This window comes from Crocuta crocuta, unplaced genomic scaffold (genome assembly GCF_008692635.1).
Source record: "Crocuta crocuta isolate KB4526 unplaced genomic scaffold, BGI_CrCroc_1.0 scaffold212, whole genome shotgun sequence".
NCBI classification, from domain to species: Eukaryota; Metazoa; Chordata; class Mammalia; order Carnivora; family Hyaenidae; genus Crocuta; species Crocuta crocuta.
Window position 1 is genome coordinate 75,526 of NW_027528607.1, and position 23,231 is coordinate 98,756.

Consider the following 23,231-nt stretch of genomic DNA (forward strand, 5'->3'; position numbering starts at 1 on the left):
ATAGCTTACCAGCCATGTTGTTGCAAATGACAAGATTTCATTACTTTTTTAGGACTGAGCAATATTCCATTATATATGGATATATAATACCACATCTTTTTTTATTCATTCATCAGTAGATGGACATTTGGGCTCTTTCCATAATTTTGCTATTATTGATAATGCTGCTATAAATATCAGAGTGCATGTGTCTCTTCGAGTTAGTATTTTTGTATCCTTTGTGTAAATACCCAGTAGGACAATTGCTGGAACATGGGGTAGTTCTTTTTATTTTATTTATTGTTTTATTTATTTATTTATTTATTTATTTACTTACTTAATATAATTTATTGTCAAGTTGGTTAATATACAGTGTGTACAGTGTGCTCTTGGTTTTGGGGATAGATTCCCATGATTCATCACTTACATACAAAACCCAGTGCTCATCCCAACAAGTGGCCTCATCAATGTCCATCACCTCACCTATTTTCCCCTCTCCCCTGACTCCCTCAACTCTCAGTTTGTTCTCTGTGTTTGAGTGTCTTATGGCTTGCCTCCCTCCCTCTCTGTTTGTAACTATTTTTCCCCTTCTCTTCCCCATGGTCTTAAGTTTCTCAAATTCCACATATGAGTGAAAACATGATATCTGTCTTTCTCTGACTGACTTATTTCACTTAGCTTAATACCATCCAGTTCCACCCACTTTGCTGCAAATGGGAGGATTTCATTATTCTCATTGCCAAGTAGTGTTCCATTGTATATTTAAAACACATCGTCTTTATTCATTCATTGGTTAATGGACATTTTGACTATTGTTAAAAGCACTGTTATAAACATTGGGATACATGTGCTTCTATGAATCAGCACTCCTGTATCCTTTAGATAAATTCCTAGTAGTGTTATTGCTGGGTCGTAGGGTAGTTCTATTTTTAATTTTTCAAGGAACCTCCATACTGTTTCCCAGAGCAGCTGCACCAGTTTGCATTCTCACCAACAGTGCAAGAGGGTTCCATTTCTCCACAACCTCGCCAACATCTGTTGTTTCCTGAGTTAATTTTAGCCACTCTGACTGGTGTGAGGTGGTATCTCAGTGTGGTTTTGATTTGTATTTCCCTGATGATAAGGGACACTGTGCACCTTTTCATGTGTTGGTTGGCCATCTGGATGCCTTTGGAAAAGTGTCTATTCATATCTTTTGCCCATTTCTTCACTGGATTATTTGTTTTTTGGGTAATGAGTTTGGTAAGTTCTTTATAGATTTTGGATACTAACCTTTTATCTGATATGTCATTTGCAAACATCTTTTCCGATTTCATTGGTTCCTTTTTAGTTTTGTTGTTTCCTTTGCAGTGAAGAAGCTTTTTATCCTGATGAGGTCCCAATAGTTCATTTTGCTTTGAATTCCCTTGCCTTTAGAGATGTGTCGAGTAAGGAATTGCTGTGGCTCAGGTCAGAAAGGTTGCTGCCTGTTTTCTCTTCTAGAATTTTGATGGTTTCCTGTCTCACATTTAGGCCTTTCATCCATTTTGAGTTTATTTTTGTATACGGTGTAAGAAAGTGGTCTAGTTTAATCCTTTTGCATGTTGCTGTCCAGTTCTCACAGCACTATTTGCTAAAGAGACTGTCTTTTTTCCACTGGACACTCTTTCCGGCTTTGTCAGAGATTAATCAGCCAGATATTTGTGGGTCCAATTCTGGGTTCTCTATTCTATTCCATTGGTCTATGTGTCTGTTTTTATGCCAACACCATACTGTCTTGATGATTACAGCTTTGTAGTAGAAGCTAAAGTCTCGGGTTGTGATGCTTCCTGCTTTGGTTTTCTTTTTCAACATTACTTTGGCTATTTGGGGTCTTTTGAGGTTCCACACAAATTTTAGTATTGTTTGTTCTAGCTTTAAGAAGAATGCTGGTGTAATTTTGATTAGGATTGCAGTGAATGTGTAGATTGCTTTGGGTAGTATTGACATTCTAACAACATTTATTCTTCCAATACACAAGCATGGAATGTTTTTCCATTTCTTTGTGTCTTCTTCAATTTCCTTCATAAGTTTTCTATAGTTTTCATCATACAGATATTTTACATCTTCAGTTAGGTTTATTCCTAGGTATATCAATGCTGTTAGTGCAATTGTAAATGGGATAGATTTCTTTATTTCTCTTTCTGTTGTTTCATTATTGGTGTATAGAATTGCAACTGATTTCTGTACATTGATTTTGTGTCCTGTGACTTTGCTGAATTCATTATCAGTTCTAGCAACTTCTTGGTGGAGTCTTTCAAATTTTTCATGTAGAGTACCAGTCGTCTGCAAAAGTGAAAGTTTAACTTCTTTGTCAATTTGAATGTCTTTTATTTCATTTTTTTGTCTGATTGCTGAGGCTAGGACTTCCAACACTATCTTAAACAACAGTGATGAGAATGGACATCCCATAGGGTAGTTCTTTTTAGCCTTCTGAGTAACCGCCACACTGTTCTTCAGAGTGGTTACACCAGTTTGCACTCCCACCAACAGTATAAGATGACTCCCTTTTCTCCATATCCTCACCAACGTCTATTTCCCGTGTTGTTAATTTTAGCCATTCTAACAAGCATGAGGTGATATCTCGTCCGTGGTTGTGATTTGTGATGAGTGATGTTGAGGATCTTTTCATGTGCCTGTTAGCCATCTGGATGTCTTCTTTGGAAAAATGTCTATTCATGTCTTCTGGCTATTATTTAACTGGATTATTTGTGTTTTTTTGGGTGTTGAGTTTGATGGGAGTTCTTTATAGATTTTGGACACTAATCCTTTATCAGATATGTCATTTGCAAATATCTGCTCCCATTCCGAATGTTGCTTTTTATTTTCATTGATTGTTTCCTCCACTGTATAGAAGCTTTTTGTCTTGATGAAGTTCCAATAGATCATTCTTGCTTTTATTTTCCTTGTATCTGGAGACATATCTAGTAAGAAGTTGCTGAGGTTGAGATCAAAGAGGTTGCTGCCTGTGTTCTGTTCTATGATTTTGATGGTTTCTTGTCTCAAATTTAGATCTTTCATTCATTTTGAGTTTATTTTTGTGTATGGTGTAAGAAAGTGGTCTAGTTTCATTCTTGTGCACTTTGCTATCCAGTTTTCCCAACACCATTTGTTAAAGGCCTACTTTTCTCCAATGGATATTCTTTCCTACTTTGTAGAAGATTATTTGACCATGTAGTTGTGAGTCCATTTCTGGATTTTTGAGTCTGTTCCATTGATCTCTGTGTCTGTTTTTCTGCCAGTACCATATTGTCCTCATGATTACAGCTTTATAATACAGCTTGAAGTCTGCAATTGTGATGCTTCCAACTTTGCTTTTCTTTTTCAGGATTGCTTTGCTATTCAGGGTGTTTTATGGTTCCATTCAAATTTTAGGATTGTTTGTTGTAACTCTGTGAGAAATGCTGGTGGTATTTTGATACAGATCCCCTTGTTCTCAGAATGAGAACCTAGTTCCCTTGCATCATTTTAAGAGATTTATTTGTAATTATGTGTCTTCCATTCCAGATACAAAAACATATTTGGAGGAACCCTCCATCATAAGGAGAGAAAAACTTGTTTTATTTAAATTAAGAACAGTCTAGTGAGGGAATTAATTATCTATGGGTTTAGGAATGAAAATAGGCAACAGATGATATAAAAATGTACTTTACAAGTGACAATATTCTTGTGTTGATGTTACTACTTCAGTATAACCTGCCCATCTATAACATAATATGATTCCATTTCTCTTGCAGAAAAAAGTAAGATATAATATATCAAAATGATTTTAAATTTGTTTTGGAGAAGTTATTTAATTTATGGTTAATACCATATTACTTGGTATAAACTTGATGGATCTTTAACTAAGAGTTTTGCAAATGTGTAGAAGATGGCACCCTAAATTCTCATGTAATAATAAATAAATTTATTTATACTAGACTTATTAAAAAGAAACGCAAGAGTCATAAATATGATATTTATCTCATATTTAGGAAAAATGTTCTTAAAAATAGTGCACAAATGATCTCTGAGATATAATTCCTATTCCCATTTTATGGATATCTATGCTTTCCTTAAATTTTCTACTTGCTTCTACTGCATGGATACATAGAATTAAGAATTTACTGTTCAAATGTATTGAGATGAATAAATAAGTAGTGATCTTATTTTTCAACAGCTTGTGATAATTGGGCATATATTGGCCAAATAAGCAAAATAAGTCAGTCAGAGAATGACAAACACAATATGATTTTACTCGTATGTGGAATTTAAGAAACAAAACAGATGAACATGGTAGGGGTGAAGAGAGAGGAAAACCAAGAAACAGACTCTTAACTATAGATAGATACCAGAGGGGAGGGGTCTGGGGGCATGGGTTAAACAGGAGATGAGTACTAAGGAGGGCATTTGTGATGAGCACTGGGTATTATATGTAAGTGATGAATCACTAAATTATACTTCTCAAGCTAATATTACATTATATGTTAACTATATATATGTGTGTGTGTGTGTGTGTGTGTGTACATACATATATATTTTTCAAGGTTATCTTATATCTGCAATAATCAAATGAAGTAAAACACTCTTAACGATATACTCATCCTAGATTGCTTTGCTATTTCTAAAAAAGAAGTCACTTTTTGCAGTACCTAATCTCTCTTCGTTCACTGTGAATAAATAAAGATTAAATAGGGATGTAGGTAGGAACAACTTGATATCTCTGATTCATCCACTATAGGAAACAATGTTAGCTATCCTCTTAGGATGACTGGAAGTTTATTCTGGGAAGTATATTAAGGCATATATGTGAGGTGTGTTGAAGTCTAAGGATGAGGCCTCATAAGATATGTGAGGGTTTAATCCAATATTCATATTTACATGTGACACCTGCAGTGTCCTCCTCAACTCCAAGAAGGTTGATGGACAATTAAAATTTCATTCCAGGAAGTGGATTGATAGATTCTTTTTAGAAAAATTACAAGTCCCTGAGAAGAGAGCTATAAACAATGACAACTAAGGATATCAACAATGAAGCAAAGAGGTCCCTACAGAGGATTCAAAATAAATATTACCAGTTTCTGAGATTCAATCATCACCTGAAGTTTCAAATCAGCTTTTTATGAAAGACTCCATATTAAGAGTGAATTAAGTCAAAAATTACCAGACAATTGAGAAATACTTCCAAAATGAAAGATAAAAAATTAAGTAGGCTATAAAAATAAATTATTAAATTTAAGGTTACAGAAATAATATACAAGAAGTAGAATAAATATGTGTGTATCTGTATACATGTATAATTTTTACTATATATACATAATGTGTATACTATAGTATACACATACACATATATATGTGTACACTATATATATAGTATACACATATATAGTGTGTCTAGATTTGGAAATTTATACTTTTATACAAAAACAACAAAACCAAGATATTTGGGCTATATAACAGCTCCAGAACACTTTTAGAAAATAGATTAAGTAGGGGCGCCTGGGTGGCTTAATCGGTTGAGCATCCGACTTTCGCTTAGGTCATGATCTCGCGGGTGGTGGGTTTGAGTCCCGCATCAAGCTCTGAGCTGACTGCCAGCTCAGAGCCTGGAGCCTGTTTCAGAGTCTGTGACTCCCTCTCTTTCTGACCCTCCCCTGCTCACGCTGTCTCTCTCTCTCTCTCTCCTAGAAATAAATAAAACATTTTTAAAAATGGATTAAGTAGATCAAACCTGAATAATTTTAATTAGCAAAAAATAAAAATAAAAAAACAAGAACAAAAACAAACAAAATTCAAAAGAAACAATATCTGACTGAAAAATGTGTAGAAAAATAACAAGAAAAATATGTTGGGAATAAATTATTAGAAGTTATTAGAAGTTAAGTAAATTTCAAAAGTCAAAGGTGTTTGACTTCCAGTGTCAGAAATCCCATTAAATGCCTCCACAACTAGACATACATAAGTGCAATACTCTTCTATCAGTACCATTTAACTTTAAAGCACGAAAAATTTTAAATGTTTTTAAATAGTTCAGGGCCCCAAACCATACAAATAAAACAATGCCAGTGGGAAATAGTTCATATACAAAAAAATAAGAACAGGAAAGGTCCTCTTACTATCTCCCTAGAAGCTAGGAGATCGATACAGAAATGTTTTTAGAAAAACCGGGGGGAAATGGCATTTAATCCAATTTTCAATCCAGCAAAATGATGAATAGACTAAACCATATTCGGACAGTGATACTCCCTCACAAATGTTTTCCATGAAGTCCTGGAAACAGAAAGAAGAAAAATCAGATTTACAAATAGTGATTTGACACAAACAGTAGGTGAAGAGGAATTTCTAGATGAGAATTATGTGTCTAACTGAGAAAAACACTATTTCAGTGAAGCAGGACAAAGACTTCCCAGAAACGGACAGATGGTGTGGGAAGAACTAACACTGATAGTGTATAACTATCAAGTAATAATAGCAAAATGTTTTACAATTCTGAAAATAAGTTAAATTTTTTGAGATATCTAAATCAAATACTAAGAAAAATAAAGTATTATCAAAAGGAAAAATAATTGAATGGGGGAAAATATAATTGTCATATAATACCTATATTATAATAAAAATTAAGTATGAAGTAATAATTTTCACAAAAACAATTTCAAAGGAAAAAGGGAGAAAAAGCAGACTAGAAAATGATTTAGAAATACAAAGGCCAATGCTAATAGAGAACTAAAATAAGTACGTTTGACCCACTGTGGGAAGGTGGACTTCAATAGTTGGAAAAATGGAACTTGATATTTTTTATTTTCAATATTATGAAATTAGCTTTTTAAGTTTTTTAATGTTTATTTTTTTTGAGAGAGAGACAGAGAGACAGAACACAAATGGTAGAAGGGGTAGAGAGGGAGACACAGAACCGGAAGCAGGCAGACAGCTCTGAGACTGTTGCAGGGCTTGAACTCACAAACTGAGAGATCATGGACCTGAGCCGAAGTTGGACACTCAACCGACTGAACCACCCAGTCACCTCTCAAATTAGCTATTTCTAACACACATTTTTATGTTTAAATTTAGAAGAAATAATTTTTAAAAATGGTCAGAGAAGGGCTTAGGTTAGATACTGTATGCCAGCGATTCAGACATGAAGAAGCATCATATAAACTGTACCTCAATTTATCCAATTATAAAGTGCAGATTAATAAAAATATGTCCCAGACTTGTAGTGAGGATTAAATGAGTCAACATTTGTAAAGTTCTTAGAATAATATTCAAAATGGCATTAATATAAACCAATAGGGTAATAACAATAACAAAAACATTCTAATCATATCTGTTAGGTTATTGGAGAAATGATCAATGAACTTCTCCTTAAGAAAATATTCAAAGGGTGATGTGTATAGTAATTAACATTTAGATAAGGTATTCTAACAAAACCTCATAAGATCATAATATAATTATCTTTCATTATAAATTTGTGAGTATTGAATTTATGAATACTAAATCTATTCCTTTTTGTTTCAAAATAGTGAAGACACAATATATGTCACAAAATCTGGAAACCAGTGAGTGCTAAATATTCATTTTTGAATGAATCATTAAATTAATAAACAATGAACACACTCTCGGTTTGAACTATGTTTAAGTATTCTCTCACATTTGCAATACTTGATTGTTTGATATTAAAATGCACACTTGACCCAAAAGGGGAGAGTGAGAGAGAAAGTATGACTAAAATTTATCTTCTTTTTTAAAAGAATTTTCCCCCAATCTTGGAGGATCAGCAAACAAAAAACGAGAAACACACAAAACTCTATAAGCTGTTTAATGATTATAATAACATGATCATGCTAATGCTGAACCAAACAGACCTGACTCCAGCCTCATTTATTCTTAGTGGGATCCCAGGACTGGAGGACAGGCACCTATGGATTTCCTTCCCATTCTGCTCCATGTATGCTGTGGCAATGGTAGGGAATTGTGGGCTCCTCTACTTCATCGGCTATGAGGACTCCCTGCACAGGACTATTTCTTGGCTATGCTTTCCCTTACTGATCTTGTCATGTGCACTACTACAATCTCTAAAGCTCTCTGCGTCTTCTGGTTCCATCTTAATGAAATCAGCTTTAATGAATGCCTGGTCCAGATGTTCTTCATCTATACTTCAACAGGGATGGAATCTGGGATACTCATGCTTATGGCCCTGGACTGCTATGTGACCATCTGATACCCTCTACGCTACTCAACTATCCTCATCAATCCTGTCATTGCAAAGGTTGGGCTTTTTACTTTACTGAATGTGGTGTTGCTTGTCATTCCTTTGACTTTCATCATCAAGAGGCAATTCTACCATAGAGGGAATATACTACACCATACCTACTGTGACCACTTGTCTGTGGCCAAGTTATCCTGTGGAAATATCAAGGTCAATGTCATTCATGGTCTGATGGTTGTCCTCCTGATTGGGGGCGTTGACCTCCTGTGCATCATAATCTCTTACACCATGATCCTCTGGGCAGTGGTCAGCTTCTCCTCAGCAGATGCTCAGCAGAAGGCCTTTAGCACCTGCACTGCCCATATCTGTGCCATTGTCTTCTCCTACAGTCCAGCCTTCTTCTGTTTCTTTTCTCACCGCTTTGGGGGCTACACGATCCCTCCATCTTGTCACATCATTGTGGTCAATATTTATCTGCTTCTGCCTCCCACTATGAACCCTATTGTCTATGGGGTGAAAACCAAACAGATACAAGACTGTGTTATAAGGTTCTTTTCAAGTTCTAAAGATTTCAACTCCCACAGCATATGAAAGGGATATTTGAAAGGGGAAGAAAGAGAAGTGAAGTAGAAGAGGAGCAAATAAGGAAAAAAGGAAGGGAAGAGAAAGAGAAGAGAGTGTATAGAAGGAAATAGAATAAAAGAAATACTTCTGTTGGCTGTTTAGTCAGCGTCTAAATAATGCCTTCCTGAGAGTACCATTTTGGCATTCTTAACTCAGTGTCTTCAGAATCCCGGTATCACTGGCATGCCCACCACCTTTTCTATGTGTTTTCGTCTCCTCTGTGAAAGACTGGTCTCATCATTAATCAGGTTTCCATAAACAAAAACATAATGAGACAATTAAGGATCATGAAATCAACTTTGATGGAAGGCAATCATCTACAACCAGATGCCAGTTTGTCCAATTTCCAAATAGTGATCAGAATTTCCAGTTTGAAAGATACTGTTGCTTGTATTTGCTATATTTTAAATGAATTGTTATATTTTTGTCACCATTATCAAAATTCCTCTATTTTCTCAATGTTGTTTTCCTGATGGAGAAACTATGAAATGTTCATGAGGTCATTAGTTTAATGAAGTTTCAGCCTCTATATTTCTAATTTGGAAATAATTTAGGCACCTAAACACATCTTTCCTAGCTTGTCCCAAACAAAATTGCTTCCTTACAGACTGGTGGGATATGCAGTCCTTTTCAAGATGGGCTTCAGAAATAGCGTGGAGAGGTGGAAATATCTGTCAACCAAATTAAGAAAGATAATAGTATGTATTATTTTATAAGCACAGGATCAGGGAAGAACAAAAAGTACTTATTTTGTCTTTTTTCCATTTGAGAATGAAATTCATGAAATAAAATCTACATTATTTTTCATGTTCTTACAAATTAATAACTAGTGGATAGACCAAAAAGTAGTAATTTTACATGAATTTCACAGAAATAATGCCAATTAAATATAATGCATAGTAAATTCAGTTATTTACTCTAATTGCCTCCCTATCCAAATAACAAGAATATAGACTTTTTCCCCCTGGTTGAATTTTTGTGTACTCATTAAGTTTTATTTAATTATGTCAAGGTTCCTATACTGCTCCCATTATATAATCCTGCAAAACATCTTCCTGACCGCTCAAAATATAATTATTCTTCATGTATTATCTTTTCACTTCTCACTGTAACAGCAAGCCTTTTATAAAAGAAATTGTCAACAATCACTTTCTCTTCTCAAAACCACTCTCCCTATAGTTTGTCTTTCCTACCTATGGTCTAGAATTAATTTTGGTAATTTCACCATTGTCTTCCAAAGTAAATTGAATAGGTCATTCTGTAGTCTCATTTAACATTACCTCTCAGAAATATTGTATATGTATAACCCAGAATAGCTTACCTTGTTCACTCCCACGGAAAAACTTTTCTTTCTGTTCTTCATGTCATTCTTCCCCTCCTCCAAAACAAAAAAACAAAAAACAAAACCCTTTTTAACTTTACAAGCAGAAACACTGTTTGGGTTTCTACCTGAATCTGTGCTCCCTGAATGGCAATTCTTTGATCCCAAATAAATGTTTGTTTGCTTCTCAAATATATATATTTAATTATTTATTCCTGCTGTCTTGATATACAATTTTTTTTATTTCAGAAGCACTAAATATGTCATGTTTTTCTCCACTTTTGCTGAACACTCTTTACAACCACTAGTATTATGGAGTGACATAGGATCTTTGCCTTACTCTTTTTTTTCCATATAAAGAGTGTTTATTTTTATTACCACAGGGCACAAATGAAACATTCCACTACAAGAAATGTGTTCCAGATTTTGAGTTTACTGAATTTGATTTAAAAGAAAACCTTATTATTATTTGCTGATATGAAAACTTATTAGTACTTCTTGATGTTAGTAGGATGGAGTCTTTGTTGAATACAATACAAGCTGGGGATTTTTTTGTATGTATCTTTCATTAAGACCGGTAGTTTTTATTTTTTTATGATAAATTGGTATAGAAGCATATAAAATCACTTTCTATAATTTTTACAAATATTAAGATAATTATACGATCTTTGTTTCTTTTTTGATATGGTGAAGCATACAAATTTGCTTCATCAAATCACTTATGTAACACTGAGATAAACATTTCTTGATTATTATGTAGTTTTAATACACTATTATTGGCTAACTAATCTTTTATTTATAACTTTTCTTATAAATTCATAAAGAAACTGTGTCTATAATTTTGTTTCTTCATATCACCTCTATAGATTACATGTCTTTGAAATAGTGTTTTGCAAAATGAATTGTGTATCTTTTCCTATTTTACCATTTTCTGTTATATTTTGCTTAATTAAAAAATAATCTATCTCTTGAAATTTACTCTTCTGCTGTGAACAGAAACAGTCTGGGCCTATTATTTTGACAATATATTTACTTGTTAGGAGAATGGAGTGGATTGAAGGGGTTTAAATATGATATTAACTGCCTTTAATTTTGCCCTGTTTAATTTTTTAGTTCTCTTCTGTTTTTTTGTTTGTTTGTTTGTTTTCAAATATGTTAGCATATAGTCTTTAAAATGTAAAGAGTATTTTAAATTGAGTGCATGCTATTTGGTTCTTATGCTTTTAGGGGGTCCAAATTTGGTTTATTTGCATCTTATTTACAATTATTCTCTCGTTAGATTTATAAGAATTGTATCTATCTCAATAATATTTTAGAATATGTTTTTCATTAATCTTCAATATTTTTCATAGTCTTTTCCTGTTTTTATTACATTAATTTCTGTTCTTGTCCTGATTATTTTCATTTTTGGCTTAATTCACTTGTTCTTTATCTGTACTTCTGGGTCAATATCTGCTTTATTATTGATAATATGTTTTTTTTCTTTTTGATAAAGGTTAGAAGTAAAATAAATAGAATTTATTTGGATATAGGTTTTGTATATATCATCCACATTTTATAATGAAGTTCCTTAAATATAATTTGTTATTGTAAAATTTCCTTTTTTCCATACAAGATATTTAGTAGCATATATTTTAGATTCTGGCCAAACTGTCCTCTGTTATTAATGTCTAGTTTTCTTCTGTTACAGTCAGATAATATATGTATTGATGTAAATTTTGAGGGGACAGAGACATTGGAACCCAATATATGTTGATTTATATACATATATCTTGTGGTCTTATTAATAGATGTGTGTTTTCTCTTTGTTTGTTGTAGGGTTCTGTATCTCTTCTTTGTTCATACTCATTAATTATTCATACTCATGATTAATAACATAATCATATTATTCATGGCTTTTTTATTCACATGTGTCAGATTTAAGATTCAATGTTAGTAAAGGGGTTTCTTCAGTTACTATATCATCGAGTTCATACAAGTTCTTATTTGTATGCTTTCTTTATTGATTTTTCTCTTCACCCAAATTGTTCCTGAGGGCAGGGACATTGTTCTTCTTGTTCAGTCCAGTAACTACTGGCATGACTCAGGTGTGTGTGCACACACACACAACATTCAAAACATATTTTGAAGGTTTGAATAAAGAAATAAATGCATTGATGAAACTATCAAAAGGGACTTTAGAAAAAGAAACTTCAGTACAAATTTTGAAGAACACTAATATTTAAAGAATGTACATTAGAATAAAAGACCATCCAATTTTCTTAAAAGGAATAAATAACCATGTGAAAAGAATTATTGGTGTATACAGCCCTGAATAAAAGGAAGGCAGTGTTTTCTTTCTTTCTTTGTTTTAAATATTTAAACATTTTTGAGAGAGAGAGAGAGAGGGCACAAGCAGGGGAGAGACAGAGAGAGAGGGAGACACAGAATCAGGAGCAGCGTCCAGGCTCTGAGATGTCAGCACAGAGCCTAACATGGGGCTTGAACTCACAGACCGTGAGATCATGACCTGTGCCAAAGTCAGATACTTAACCAGCTGAGCCACCCAGGTGCCCCAAGAAGGCAGTGCTTTCTGATGAAGGACTGAATCAATTATAGTTTGTCACAGTAAAATTGTATAATAAGCAACCATAAAACTTTAGAGGCACACAATAAATAATTATTTTCGTCCATGGCCCAAGGACTCTCCCAGACACTTGTGTTAATTTAGGTCAGAATTATCTTAGTGATCATAGGTGGGCTCGTTCATGTATCCAGCAGTCAGCTGGCAGGATGAGATGAGGCTGACTAGAGGACAGCCTCATTTGAGACTCACTTCTACTACATGGGTCATGCATCCTTTCAAGCTGGAAACCCCAAGCTTGTTTGGAGGGTGTTACTGAACAGGTTCCAAGAGAGGAGGTGGAAAGTATATGCATTTTTGCAAGCCTATAATTGTATCAAGTTTTCTACTGTCCCACTGACCTAAATAAGACAGCCAAGCCCAAGATATTAGAAAGGGGACTGTACAAATTTATAGGTCTAAGAGTGTGAATGTAGACAGACCATTAGTTGGAGTCTCTATGAGGATTTCATCAGTAAGGGGATTTAATGTCAAGAAGCTGTATTAAAGCAGAATTAGCAATAGGTACAAAGAGAAGAAAACTACAAAACATAAAAATCTTATCTATGAAGCAAAAGAGAGTATTAGTTTCTTCCTAAAATTATTGAGAATTAAATATGTTTAAATGTTTGCAGGAGGAAGCAGTAAAAATGAAAATGCAGACTGCAAAGGCAAAAAATAAATAATAAAAAATAAGCATCTGAGACCAGGGTCACAACTGGGGCAATAGCAGGAAGAGGAGCAATCTCTTCCACCAGGGCAGGTGGATTGGTGCAGAGGGGTGGAAAACTGGCTGTGCTTGGGACTTTAGTAAGAAGTCGGTTTAATTTACAGAAAATGTTAACTTCTTTCTTCTTTCTCTCCTCTCACTCTCTGATATATTTGTAGGACATGCTCTAAAATGGAGCATTCTTCTCATGATCTTATATATTTATTAGCTTTTTAAAATTTTTTTTATGTTTTGTTTATTTTTGAGAGAGAGAGAAATAGAGAGCATGAGCAGGGGAGGGTCAGAGAGAGAGAGGGAGTCACAGAATCCGAATACAGGCTTCAGGCTCAGAGCTGGCTGTCAGCACAGAGCCTGGTGCTGTCCTGGAACCCACGAACTGTGAGATCATGACCTGATCCGAAGTTAGATGCTTAACTGGATGAGTCACCCAGGCACCCCTTTATTAGCTTTTCTTTTTTTAAATTAAACTCTTAACTAGTATCATCTCAAGAAAATAAAACTAATATCTTGCCCAGAAATTCCATTTGAAAGTTTCCCTGTCTTAACCAAAATTGCATCTTACCACTGTGTATTTTACCCTACTTACTGCACACATAATTCCTTGTGCTTAAAATATGTTTATTTTTCTCTTTTAACCTTTATGAAGTGCTCCTGCTCACCCTCCAAAGCCCATCTCAAATTTGATGTATTTTGCCTTTTTTTATTATTTAGCATATGTATAATTGATGCTTCTATAATTGCTTGCTTCTATATGTTCTTTTATAATCCTGAAATGTATATAATACTATATTAATGATGTTTTGTTATATATTTATTATATTACTATACTATATTAATAATGTGACTTTCACCTTATAGACAATAATTTCTTCAAACTCAAGATCTTTGGTTCATTGCTTAAAATTTCCAGCAAATGAAAATATCTGAACATGGTTAAAGTTTCTAAGTACTCATTAAATGTATGTATTTACAATTTTTTTTAAATGTGTATTTATTTTTGAAAGAGAGACAGTGTTAAGTGGGGGAGGGGCAGAGAGAGAGGAAGACTCAGAATCAGAAGTAGACTCCAGGCCCTGACCTAACAGCACAGAGCCCGATGCTGAGCTCAAACTCACAAACCACGAGATCATGACCTGAGCCATGACCTGAGCTGAAGTCTGACACTTAACCAACTGAGCCACCCAGGTGCCCCTAAATGTGCATTTTTGTAAGTAAATGAATGGATCTTTTATACTTACATTTTATACATGATCACAACAATAGAATATTCAATTTTGCGAGAGAGCATGGACATTTTTGAAAACCTATATAGTCAAAGTCTACAAAGTATCACACATCTGGGTAGATGCTCAAGGCACAAATTTGGATAAGGTGAGCATTTGTATTCAGAAACTGTCCAACTATGAAGAGGTTATGGTGATGATAAGGGGGAAATGTCTTAAAATTTAGTACTGCTGGTTTTGTTAGAGAAGGGAAATATGCCTTTGGTTAAAGAAAAACTTTGGTATAGAAATGCAATTTGGAATAGGCCTAAGAATAGGTGAAAATGACTAATAGAGATTTTAATTTAGTCTCGGGGTTGTGTTTTGTGTATATAGGATGACTGGGAAATAGTGAGCACTTGGATTCCAAGTTCAGTTCCACCACATACTAAGTGTATGACAACAGGCCAGTTTCTTCACATTTATGTGCATCAGTTTCCTCATTTATACAGTAGAAAAATAATATTAATGAACTTTGTGGAGTTATTATGAGAATTAATTTTTTAAAAATAAATAATGTATTTAGAATATCTTATGGCATACAAGAAGTACTAGACAAGTGTTTGCTATTTTTATTGAGAAATAGATAAAGTAGCTCTGAATCTGGCTTGCATGAAGGAAAAAACCTTACAAAAAGGCTTTCTTTAAAGAGAAAGCTATGCTAAAATATAGACATTTACATACACTCATGCCTGTATTTAATAAGATCTTAGATGCATCAAAGCCAGATTAGGATGCTGGCTAAATGATGAGATTTAAATACTTGCTCCTAATTACATTGCTGGATTTGACTGACTTCAGACTGACTTGGGATTTAAGGCTCTAGGGAACTGGCTTTCTCTCCAACAAAGCAGGCCACTGAGTTTCTCTCCACTGATCATAAAACCCTGAAGTTCATCTTCAATACTGGTTTCCCATCTCTGGTTATCCTGAAGGCCATTACTTCAGACAAGCCAAGTACAGCACACCCACAGTGAGTACATAGTTGGGGACAAAGAAAGTCTTTTCATCTTCTGCGTAGATATGGGAATGCCTTCTACAGAAGAGAAGGACCCATCTGTGATAAGCATTACTGTATAATAATTTCTAGTGATTCTATAGAAATCATGAAATCACTCTGAGCCAAATTAACACAAATCCTGGAAAATTTAACCAAACTTGATTGGACAAAATGATGGAATTCCCATAACCACTATGCCTTAATATGTAAAAGAAAATATTATAGTATATTAGTACTGACATTATTTAGAATCATAGTCAGTGTTTTGTCAATTTTCTTTTATTAGATGCTTTGTATCTTATGATTCTCAGAAAATTTTCCAAGCCCAAGATTTAATTGGCTGTATCAGAAGTCATCACTTTCTCTTAGGTTTCTGTACATATTCATACTCATGTTTCTCTTAGCTTTCTGACTTCTGATAATCAGTTTCATGGTATCAGGCATTGATGGCTACTGTCCTGACTAAGGAAAGAGCCATCTAAGGGTCTCATTTAAATTGACCATGTAAATATTAATTTGCCTTCTATTTTGCAAGGATTTTAGTAGAATTTAATTCTTAATCCAAACCTGGGGCTAGAGATGAATTATGTTATGGTTAGAACAGAGGATTCTAGAGGCTAAGGTAATTTTTCAAGTTCATTGGAGCCACGTAAGGCTACATTTTCACACGTAATATTTGAAGGTTTTCTGAACTATATGAACAATACATTCAGGTGTGTAGCTTTCAATAGGAAGCCCTGTAACTGAAAAGACATTCAACTTTTCTTAAATGTCTGGCAAGATACATTAAGCTTTAGCACAAGTCAGTGAATAAATAAACATAATCCACTGTAAGAATACATTATACTGTTGTTAACTAACTGGAATTAAAATTAAAACTTAAAAAAAAACCCATCAAGTAAATGCAAGTGCAAAAAAAAAAGAATACATTACTCAATTTGTCTTCTAAGTAATTTAATTTTTTATGTTTTACTAACTCATTAGCCTTTGGAGCTCCAGTATATTGATGAATGTGAACTGAGATAGTGGACACCTCTGTCCTGTTGATTAAATAAGTGATCTTTGTTAGATAATACTTACCATATTACAAAAGTTCTTTTTTAAATCGCTGTCAAGTTGAAGTTGATTTTTTATTTTTTTAAAATTATAAATAAAATCAAATACTTCTCTGATCTATCTGATTCATACTGATTTTCCTTTAATTTTTAAAAACATTAACAGAATTTATGTTTTAGAGCAACTAGGTTCAAAGCAAAATTGAACAGAAAGCAGTGGAACAAAAAGAAATTTAAAAAGGGCCACCTGGGTGGCTTCGTGGGTTAAGTGTCTGACTTTGGCTCAGGTCATGATCTCACGGTTGGTGGATTCCAGCCCTACATCGGGCTCTGTGCTGAAAGCCAGCTCAGAGCCTGGAGTCTGTTTCAGATTCTGTGCGTGTCTCTCTCTCTGACCCTCCCCTGCTCACTCTCTCTCTCTCTCTCAGAAATAAATAAAACATTAAAAATTAAAAAAAAAGAAAAAAGATATTTTAAAAAATTACCCTAACCCAGCAATTCTACTTCTGGATACATACCTAAACAAATTGAAAATAAGGTCTCACAGATATATTAATATACCCATGTATATGGCAGAATTATGCACAATAGATAAAATATAGAAGCAACCCAAGAGGCCATCAACCATGAATGGATAAACAAAATGTGGTGTGTGTGTGTGTGTGTGTGTGTGTGTGTGTGTGAGATGGATTATTACTCAACCTTAAAAAGGGAGGAAATTCTGCAATAGTCTACAATATGGATTGACCCTGAGGACATTATGTTGAATGAAATAAACCAGTCAGAAAAAGACAAATACTGTTTGATTCTACTTATATGAGATATTTAGTAGTCAAAAACAATAAAGGCAGAAAGGGTAATGGTGAAGGCCAGAGGATTAAGGGAAGAGAGAATGTTAATAGTTATAGAATTTCAGTTTTACAAGATGAAAAGAATTATGGGAATGGGTAGTGGTGATGGTTGCAGACAATAGGAATGTATTTAATGTCATTGAACTCTACACTTAAAAATGTTTAAATAATAAATTTTATGTTATTTGGGTTATACCACAATAAAAAAAATTGAGCAGAAGGTGTACAGAGATATCCTATATACTCCCTGCCTCTGTACATAAATTTCTAAAATAATATTTTTAATGTACTGAATTATAAATAATATATTTATAATGATAAATTATATTTGGTTGTATATGACTGATATATTTTTAGAGGTTATATAATGGCATTTGCAAATATTTGAAGTTTAATATCAAAATAGTCCTAAAACATTTCTTTTTGAAATGTATCTTCCAGCTTCAAATTGTCTTGCTTTAGCAGCTGGAAAATTTTCCTCTTTTTATAATTCTTTGAATAACTGCATAGGATACTAATTGTATCTTCTAAGATGTAAATTTTAAGATATAATTTAGGAGTTAATATTAGATCCTCTGGTATATTCTTCTGATGTTTTACACACTTCCAACTTCTGTTTCAATTTATTTATCTGCTCAGCCAATTATAGTAAGTTTTACACTCTTTAAAATATTGCACAGTTCCTGAATGTTCAGTTTTGATTCATAAAGTATACCACTATATTCTTCAATATTTTAAAATAATTTTTTTTCAAATGCTATGTCTCAACTTTTAGTTTTTGTTTTCTGTTGAATAATTACTTAGGTTGTCTCTATTTTTTAAATGTTTTTATTTATTTATTTATTTTTTTAAAAATGTTTTTATTTATTTTTGAGAGTGAGAGAGAGATAGAGTGCAATCAGAGGAAGGGGCAGAGAGAGAGAGAGAGAGAGAGAGGGAGATATAGAATCCAAAGCAGGCTTCAGGCTCTGGGCTGATAGCTCAGAGCCTGATGTGGGATTCGAGATTATGACTTGAGCCAAAGTCAGATGCTTAACCGACTGAGCCATCCAAGTACCTCAGATTGTGTCTATTTTTAATTAAAATATAGTTAACATACATGTTACATTAGTTTCAGATGTACAACATACTGATTTGAAAGTCTATATGTTATGCTGTGCTCACACAAGTGTAGCTAGCTACCATCTGTCACCACATGACGCGATTATAACACCATTGAATATATTCCCTGTGCTGTGCTTTTCATGCCTGTGACTTATTCATTCCATAACTAACTGGAAACTTGTATTTTCCTCCACCCCTTCCTCCATTTTGCCTATTTCTCTATGCCCAAGATTGTGTCTATTTTATAAATATCTTTAAATAATAGCTTTCATTTTTTAGACTTCTTACTACATTTTTCTAGTTCCACTACTTTGCTGTCTTATTTTTATTATTTTTTGTTTAATCTGAAATTGGTTCCTATAATGCTTTGAATTAATTGAGTAGTTTATCACTTCATAGACCCTTTTTTGTTTATAATATATACATTTGAAGTTATAGATTTATTAATGTTATTAAATTTACAAATTTATCAATCATATTCCCAAAGGTTTCAGTTTTTCATTATTTTTCTATTCTTTCCTTATTACAATTTCTATTATTATGTTATATTTGATACATTTATTGCTTCATTCTATTCCTAAATCTTTCCAAACATATGCATTCTTTTGTCTCTATAATAATTTGTTATTTTTCACCTATGGCCCAGAACATGATGGATATTTTGTGCTTAAAATAGTCTGTAATCTCCTAGTTTTGCATGTAGGTTTATACTTAAACCCTTGGGTACAAAATTGTTAATACTATTATCAGATTTATATCATTACCAATTATTGTTTACATATTTGTTTCAAGAAATATATTTTAAAATTTCTCACCCAAACTAAATTTATAATTTTCTACTTGAATTTCTTTCAGGTTAAGGTTCAGGGTTTAGATTCAGGTGAGTCACAAATATTATATTACTGTATAAATTGTTCCATACATCAGTGCATAATTACTATTTTTAACTCCATTAATGCTTTAAAAATATCTGATACTGATGTTACAAAATTGTTTTGTTTAAGAAGACTTGATTCTTTCTATACATTTACTTTCCAACTTTGTATTTTTAGTGCCCCTTAGAAAGAGTACAAGTTTATTTTTAAAATTAATCTGAAAATTCCTTCTTTAATCTGCAAATATGCTCTATAATAATTACTATATTTACAGATGTGTATGAATTGTCTTTTTCATGCTAATACCCATTATTTTATTTTCATTTTGATAAAATATCTATTATTGTTTTTTAACCCCATTTTGTTTTGACATGTTTCTCCCTTACATTTTTAACATTCTCCATTACATTCTCCCTTACATAATTCCTTTACATTTTTAACATACATGAATATGTCAGTGTGTCTGTTAATAGCTCAAACCTCCTCATGAATAATTAAAGAATCATGGGCATCTGTTTAATCCTCCTCCAGTATTCATTCATATAACAAATATGTACCGAGTGTGTATCAGGTGCCAGGCATTGTAAATGATATAAATGACACAAATACTATTCCTTTGCTTTCTTTAAAAAAATTAATGTTTATTATTTATTTTTGGGAGAGAGAGAGCATGAGGGGAGAGGAGCAGAGAGACAGGGAGACAGAATCTGAAGCAGGCTCAGGGCTCTGAGGAACCCACAAACCAGGAGATCACGACCTGAGCCAAAGTTGGATGCTTAACCAACTGAGTCACCCAGCCACCCCTTGTTTTTGCTTCCTTTGGGAGACATGTTTATTAACTTAATGAACTAGACACTAACATGCATTATTGGTCCTTCTTCAGAAAGTTAGAAAGTCTCTCTATTTGTTCTTTTATGTAATGTTGAAGCGATTCCATTTCTCTGAACTGATGAAGGAATCTCAATGTCAGTACCCAAAACAATATGCCCAAAACTATTTCACTGTTCAGGTTTGAGTCTTAAAATGCCAAACCATAGACACTAAAGCTTTTAACCTATATAGTATATCTCCAGACTACTATAGCATTGGTTTGAAATTTTAAAGACTTTGATTATATTTATCTCTTCATTTCAATCTCAAGTATGTTTAATTTTTAACTTGAAATTTAGCATATTTGTTAAAAATATTGCTATGTTTCTTAACAATTAAAAATTAATAGTTACACTTATTTTTTTTAATTAGTTAATTATGTTGTAAGGAGTATAGAATGCCATTATCTGCATTAGGTGAACATATCCACCAAGGCTATATCAACATTGCCTTTCTGTATGTACTATCATTGTAAGTCACAATAATTTTTAAATACTCTGTTTATATTGTATCCTTCATAGATGAAATCCTTAAGAAGAAATAAATAAATAGCATCATTTTGAAAGAACACACAATGTAATCCATTTTCATTTTAAATTTAAAATATTAGTGAAATACTATATCAAAGTGTCTTATATAGAGAGAAGTTTGATTTTAGCAGAACTTCTTAATGAAACATTGATCCCAAACTCATTAGTTTGTCAGTTATTTTTGTTATTGTTTTCATTTCTGCTTTATTAAGTATTATGTGACTGTCTGGACTACTTAAGAAACAAATCTATGTCCAAAAGGGAAAAGTTACACAAAACCAGGAAGAACTGGTTTGAAGGTACTGATTTCTAACCTATATTGTCTCTTTTATAATTGCCTGGACTTAGGTAAGTAGCATAATGGACATCATTTTACTGCTTATTAAATTGATATACTAATTGACCTAATATATTTTAATGACAGTTAAATAATATTCTATAACTTTGTTATCTGAGAAGACTCCATGCATGAAAAACTCTATTCTGAGACTTGCATTTGGTCTACAAAGAAAGCAATCCATAGTAAAGTCAAACTTAAAGACCAGGGTATGACATTAGATCATTTTCTTTTTATCAAACTTCCATGACATAATATGGAAGATAATAAGAAAGATCCTATTATTATACTGTTCTATTCTTCAATTATGAGAGAGTTGAAATCTTACAACCTGCCTTATAGAATATTTGTGATGATTGAATGACTTCTAATATGAAATATGTTACCAACATTTCAGTTTTGTAATAATATCCCACAAATGTTAGTACAGAAATGAGAATAATAAAGATGAATACCCCGTTTAATATCATGAACCCAGGTAACTCCTTTTCAACTACTGTCTGACAGTCTATTAAGAATAGTAACTTTGAATGTTTTCTTCCCTTAGTAAAGGATGTTCCAGAATCTCATACATTCCAACATCTCTAAGTTCCAGGTCTCTGAGTTCATTCTGATGGGATTCCCAGGAATCCATACCTGGCAGCACTGGCTCTCCCTGCCCCTGGCTCTGCTCTACCTCTTAGCTCTCACTGCCAACATCCTCATCCTGATCATCATCAATCAGGAGGCCACACTGCACCAGCCTATGTACCATTTCCTGGGGATCCTGGCTGTGGTAGACATGGGACTCGCTACCACCATCATGCCCAAGATTTTGGCCATCTTCTGGTTTAATGCCAAGGCCATCAGTCTCCCTGAGTGTTTTGCTCAGATGTATGTTATACATTGTTTTGTAACCATGGAATCAGGGATCTTTGTCTGCATGGCTATAGATAGATATGTAGCCATTTGCAAACCACTACGCTATTCTTCAATAATCACTGAATCTTTTGTGGTTAAAGCAACCGTGTTCATGGCACTCAGAAATACCCTAACTACCATCCCAGTGCCTGTGTTGGCTGCTCAGAGACACTATTGTTCACAGAATCAAATTGAGCACTGTCTGTGCTCTAATCTTGGAGTCACTAGCTTATCCTGTGATGACAGGACAATCAACAGCATCTACCAGCTACTTCTGGCATGGACACTGATGGGGAGTGACCTGGCTTTGATTATTTTATCATATGGTTTGATACTTCACTCAGTGCTGAAGCTGAACTCAGCAGAAGCTGCTTCCAAAGCCCTAAGCACCTGCACTTCCCACCTCATCCTCATTTTGTTCTTTTACACAGTCATTGTTGTCATTTCCATCACCCATAGTGCAGCAACGACGCTTCCCATTATTCCAGTTCTAATCAATGTACTACACAATGTCATTCCTCCTGCCCTCAACCCCATGGTGTATGCACTCAAGAACAAGGAGCTCAGGCAGGGCTTATATAAGGTTCTGAAGCTGAACAAGGGGAACTCACACTGAGAATGGGCTCTCTTAGGTAATTCTCCCACATATTTATCTATCAGATTCTCCAATCATTACAAATGACAGAAGAACTAAGGAACATGTACACTGGTAACCTTTCAGTTAGTCAAAGGAATCTGTGGTGAAAATGAAACTTAAAAAAAGGGGTGATACTAATATTTGAAATCTTGGTAGTCAGAAAAGTTTTTCACCATAACACAATGATGCCAATTGTTTCAAGGAATCCAAGGGAAAAGTACAATATGCATCTCATTTTTCTACCTAGGCACACTGGCCAGAACTTCTAGACAATACTGAGTAGAGGTGTTTAGGGCAGATATCTGCCAATCTTGTTTTTAATGGAAGAGTTTAATCCATTCACATTAATTG

At 33.7% G+C, this 23,231-nt stretch overlaps 1 protein-coding gene and 1 pseudogene across 1 annotated transcript; both read left to right on the top strand.

The window, feature by feature from the left end:
* The first annotated feature begins 7,808 nt into the window (after nt 1–7,808).
* LOC144223829 (olfactory receptor 52N4-like) lies at nt 7,809–8,773 on the top strand (annotated as a pseudogene).
* A 13,123-nt stretch (nt 8,774–21,896) lies between these two features.
* LOC144223823 (olfactory receptor 56B2-like) lies at nt 21,897–22,859 on the top strand. The gene has a single exon (XM_077754602.1). The coding sequence runs from the start codon at nt 21,897–21,899 to the stop codon at nt 22,857–22,859; it is 963 nt and encodes a 320-aa protein (XP_077610728.1).
* Nucleotides 22,860–23,231: the final 372 nt, after the last annotated feature.

What these genes read in the sequence shown, in the direction of transcription:
- LOC144223823 (XM_077754602.1), top strand. Translation starts at nt 21,897, where the DNA reads ATGTTCCAGAATCTCATACATTCCAACATCTCTAAGTTCCAGGTCTCT.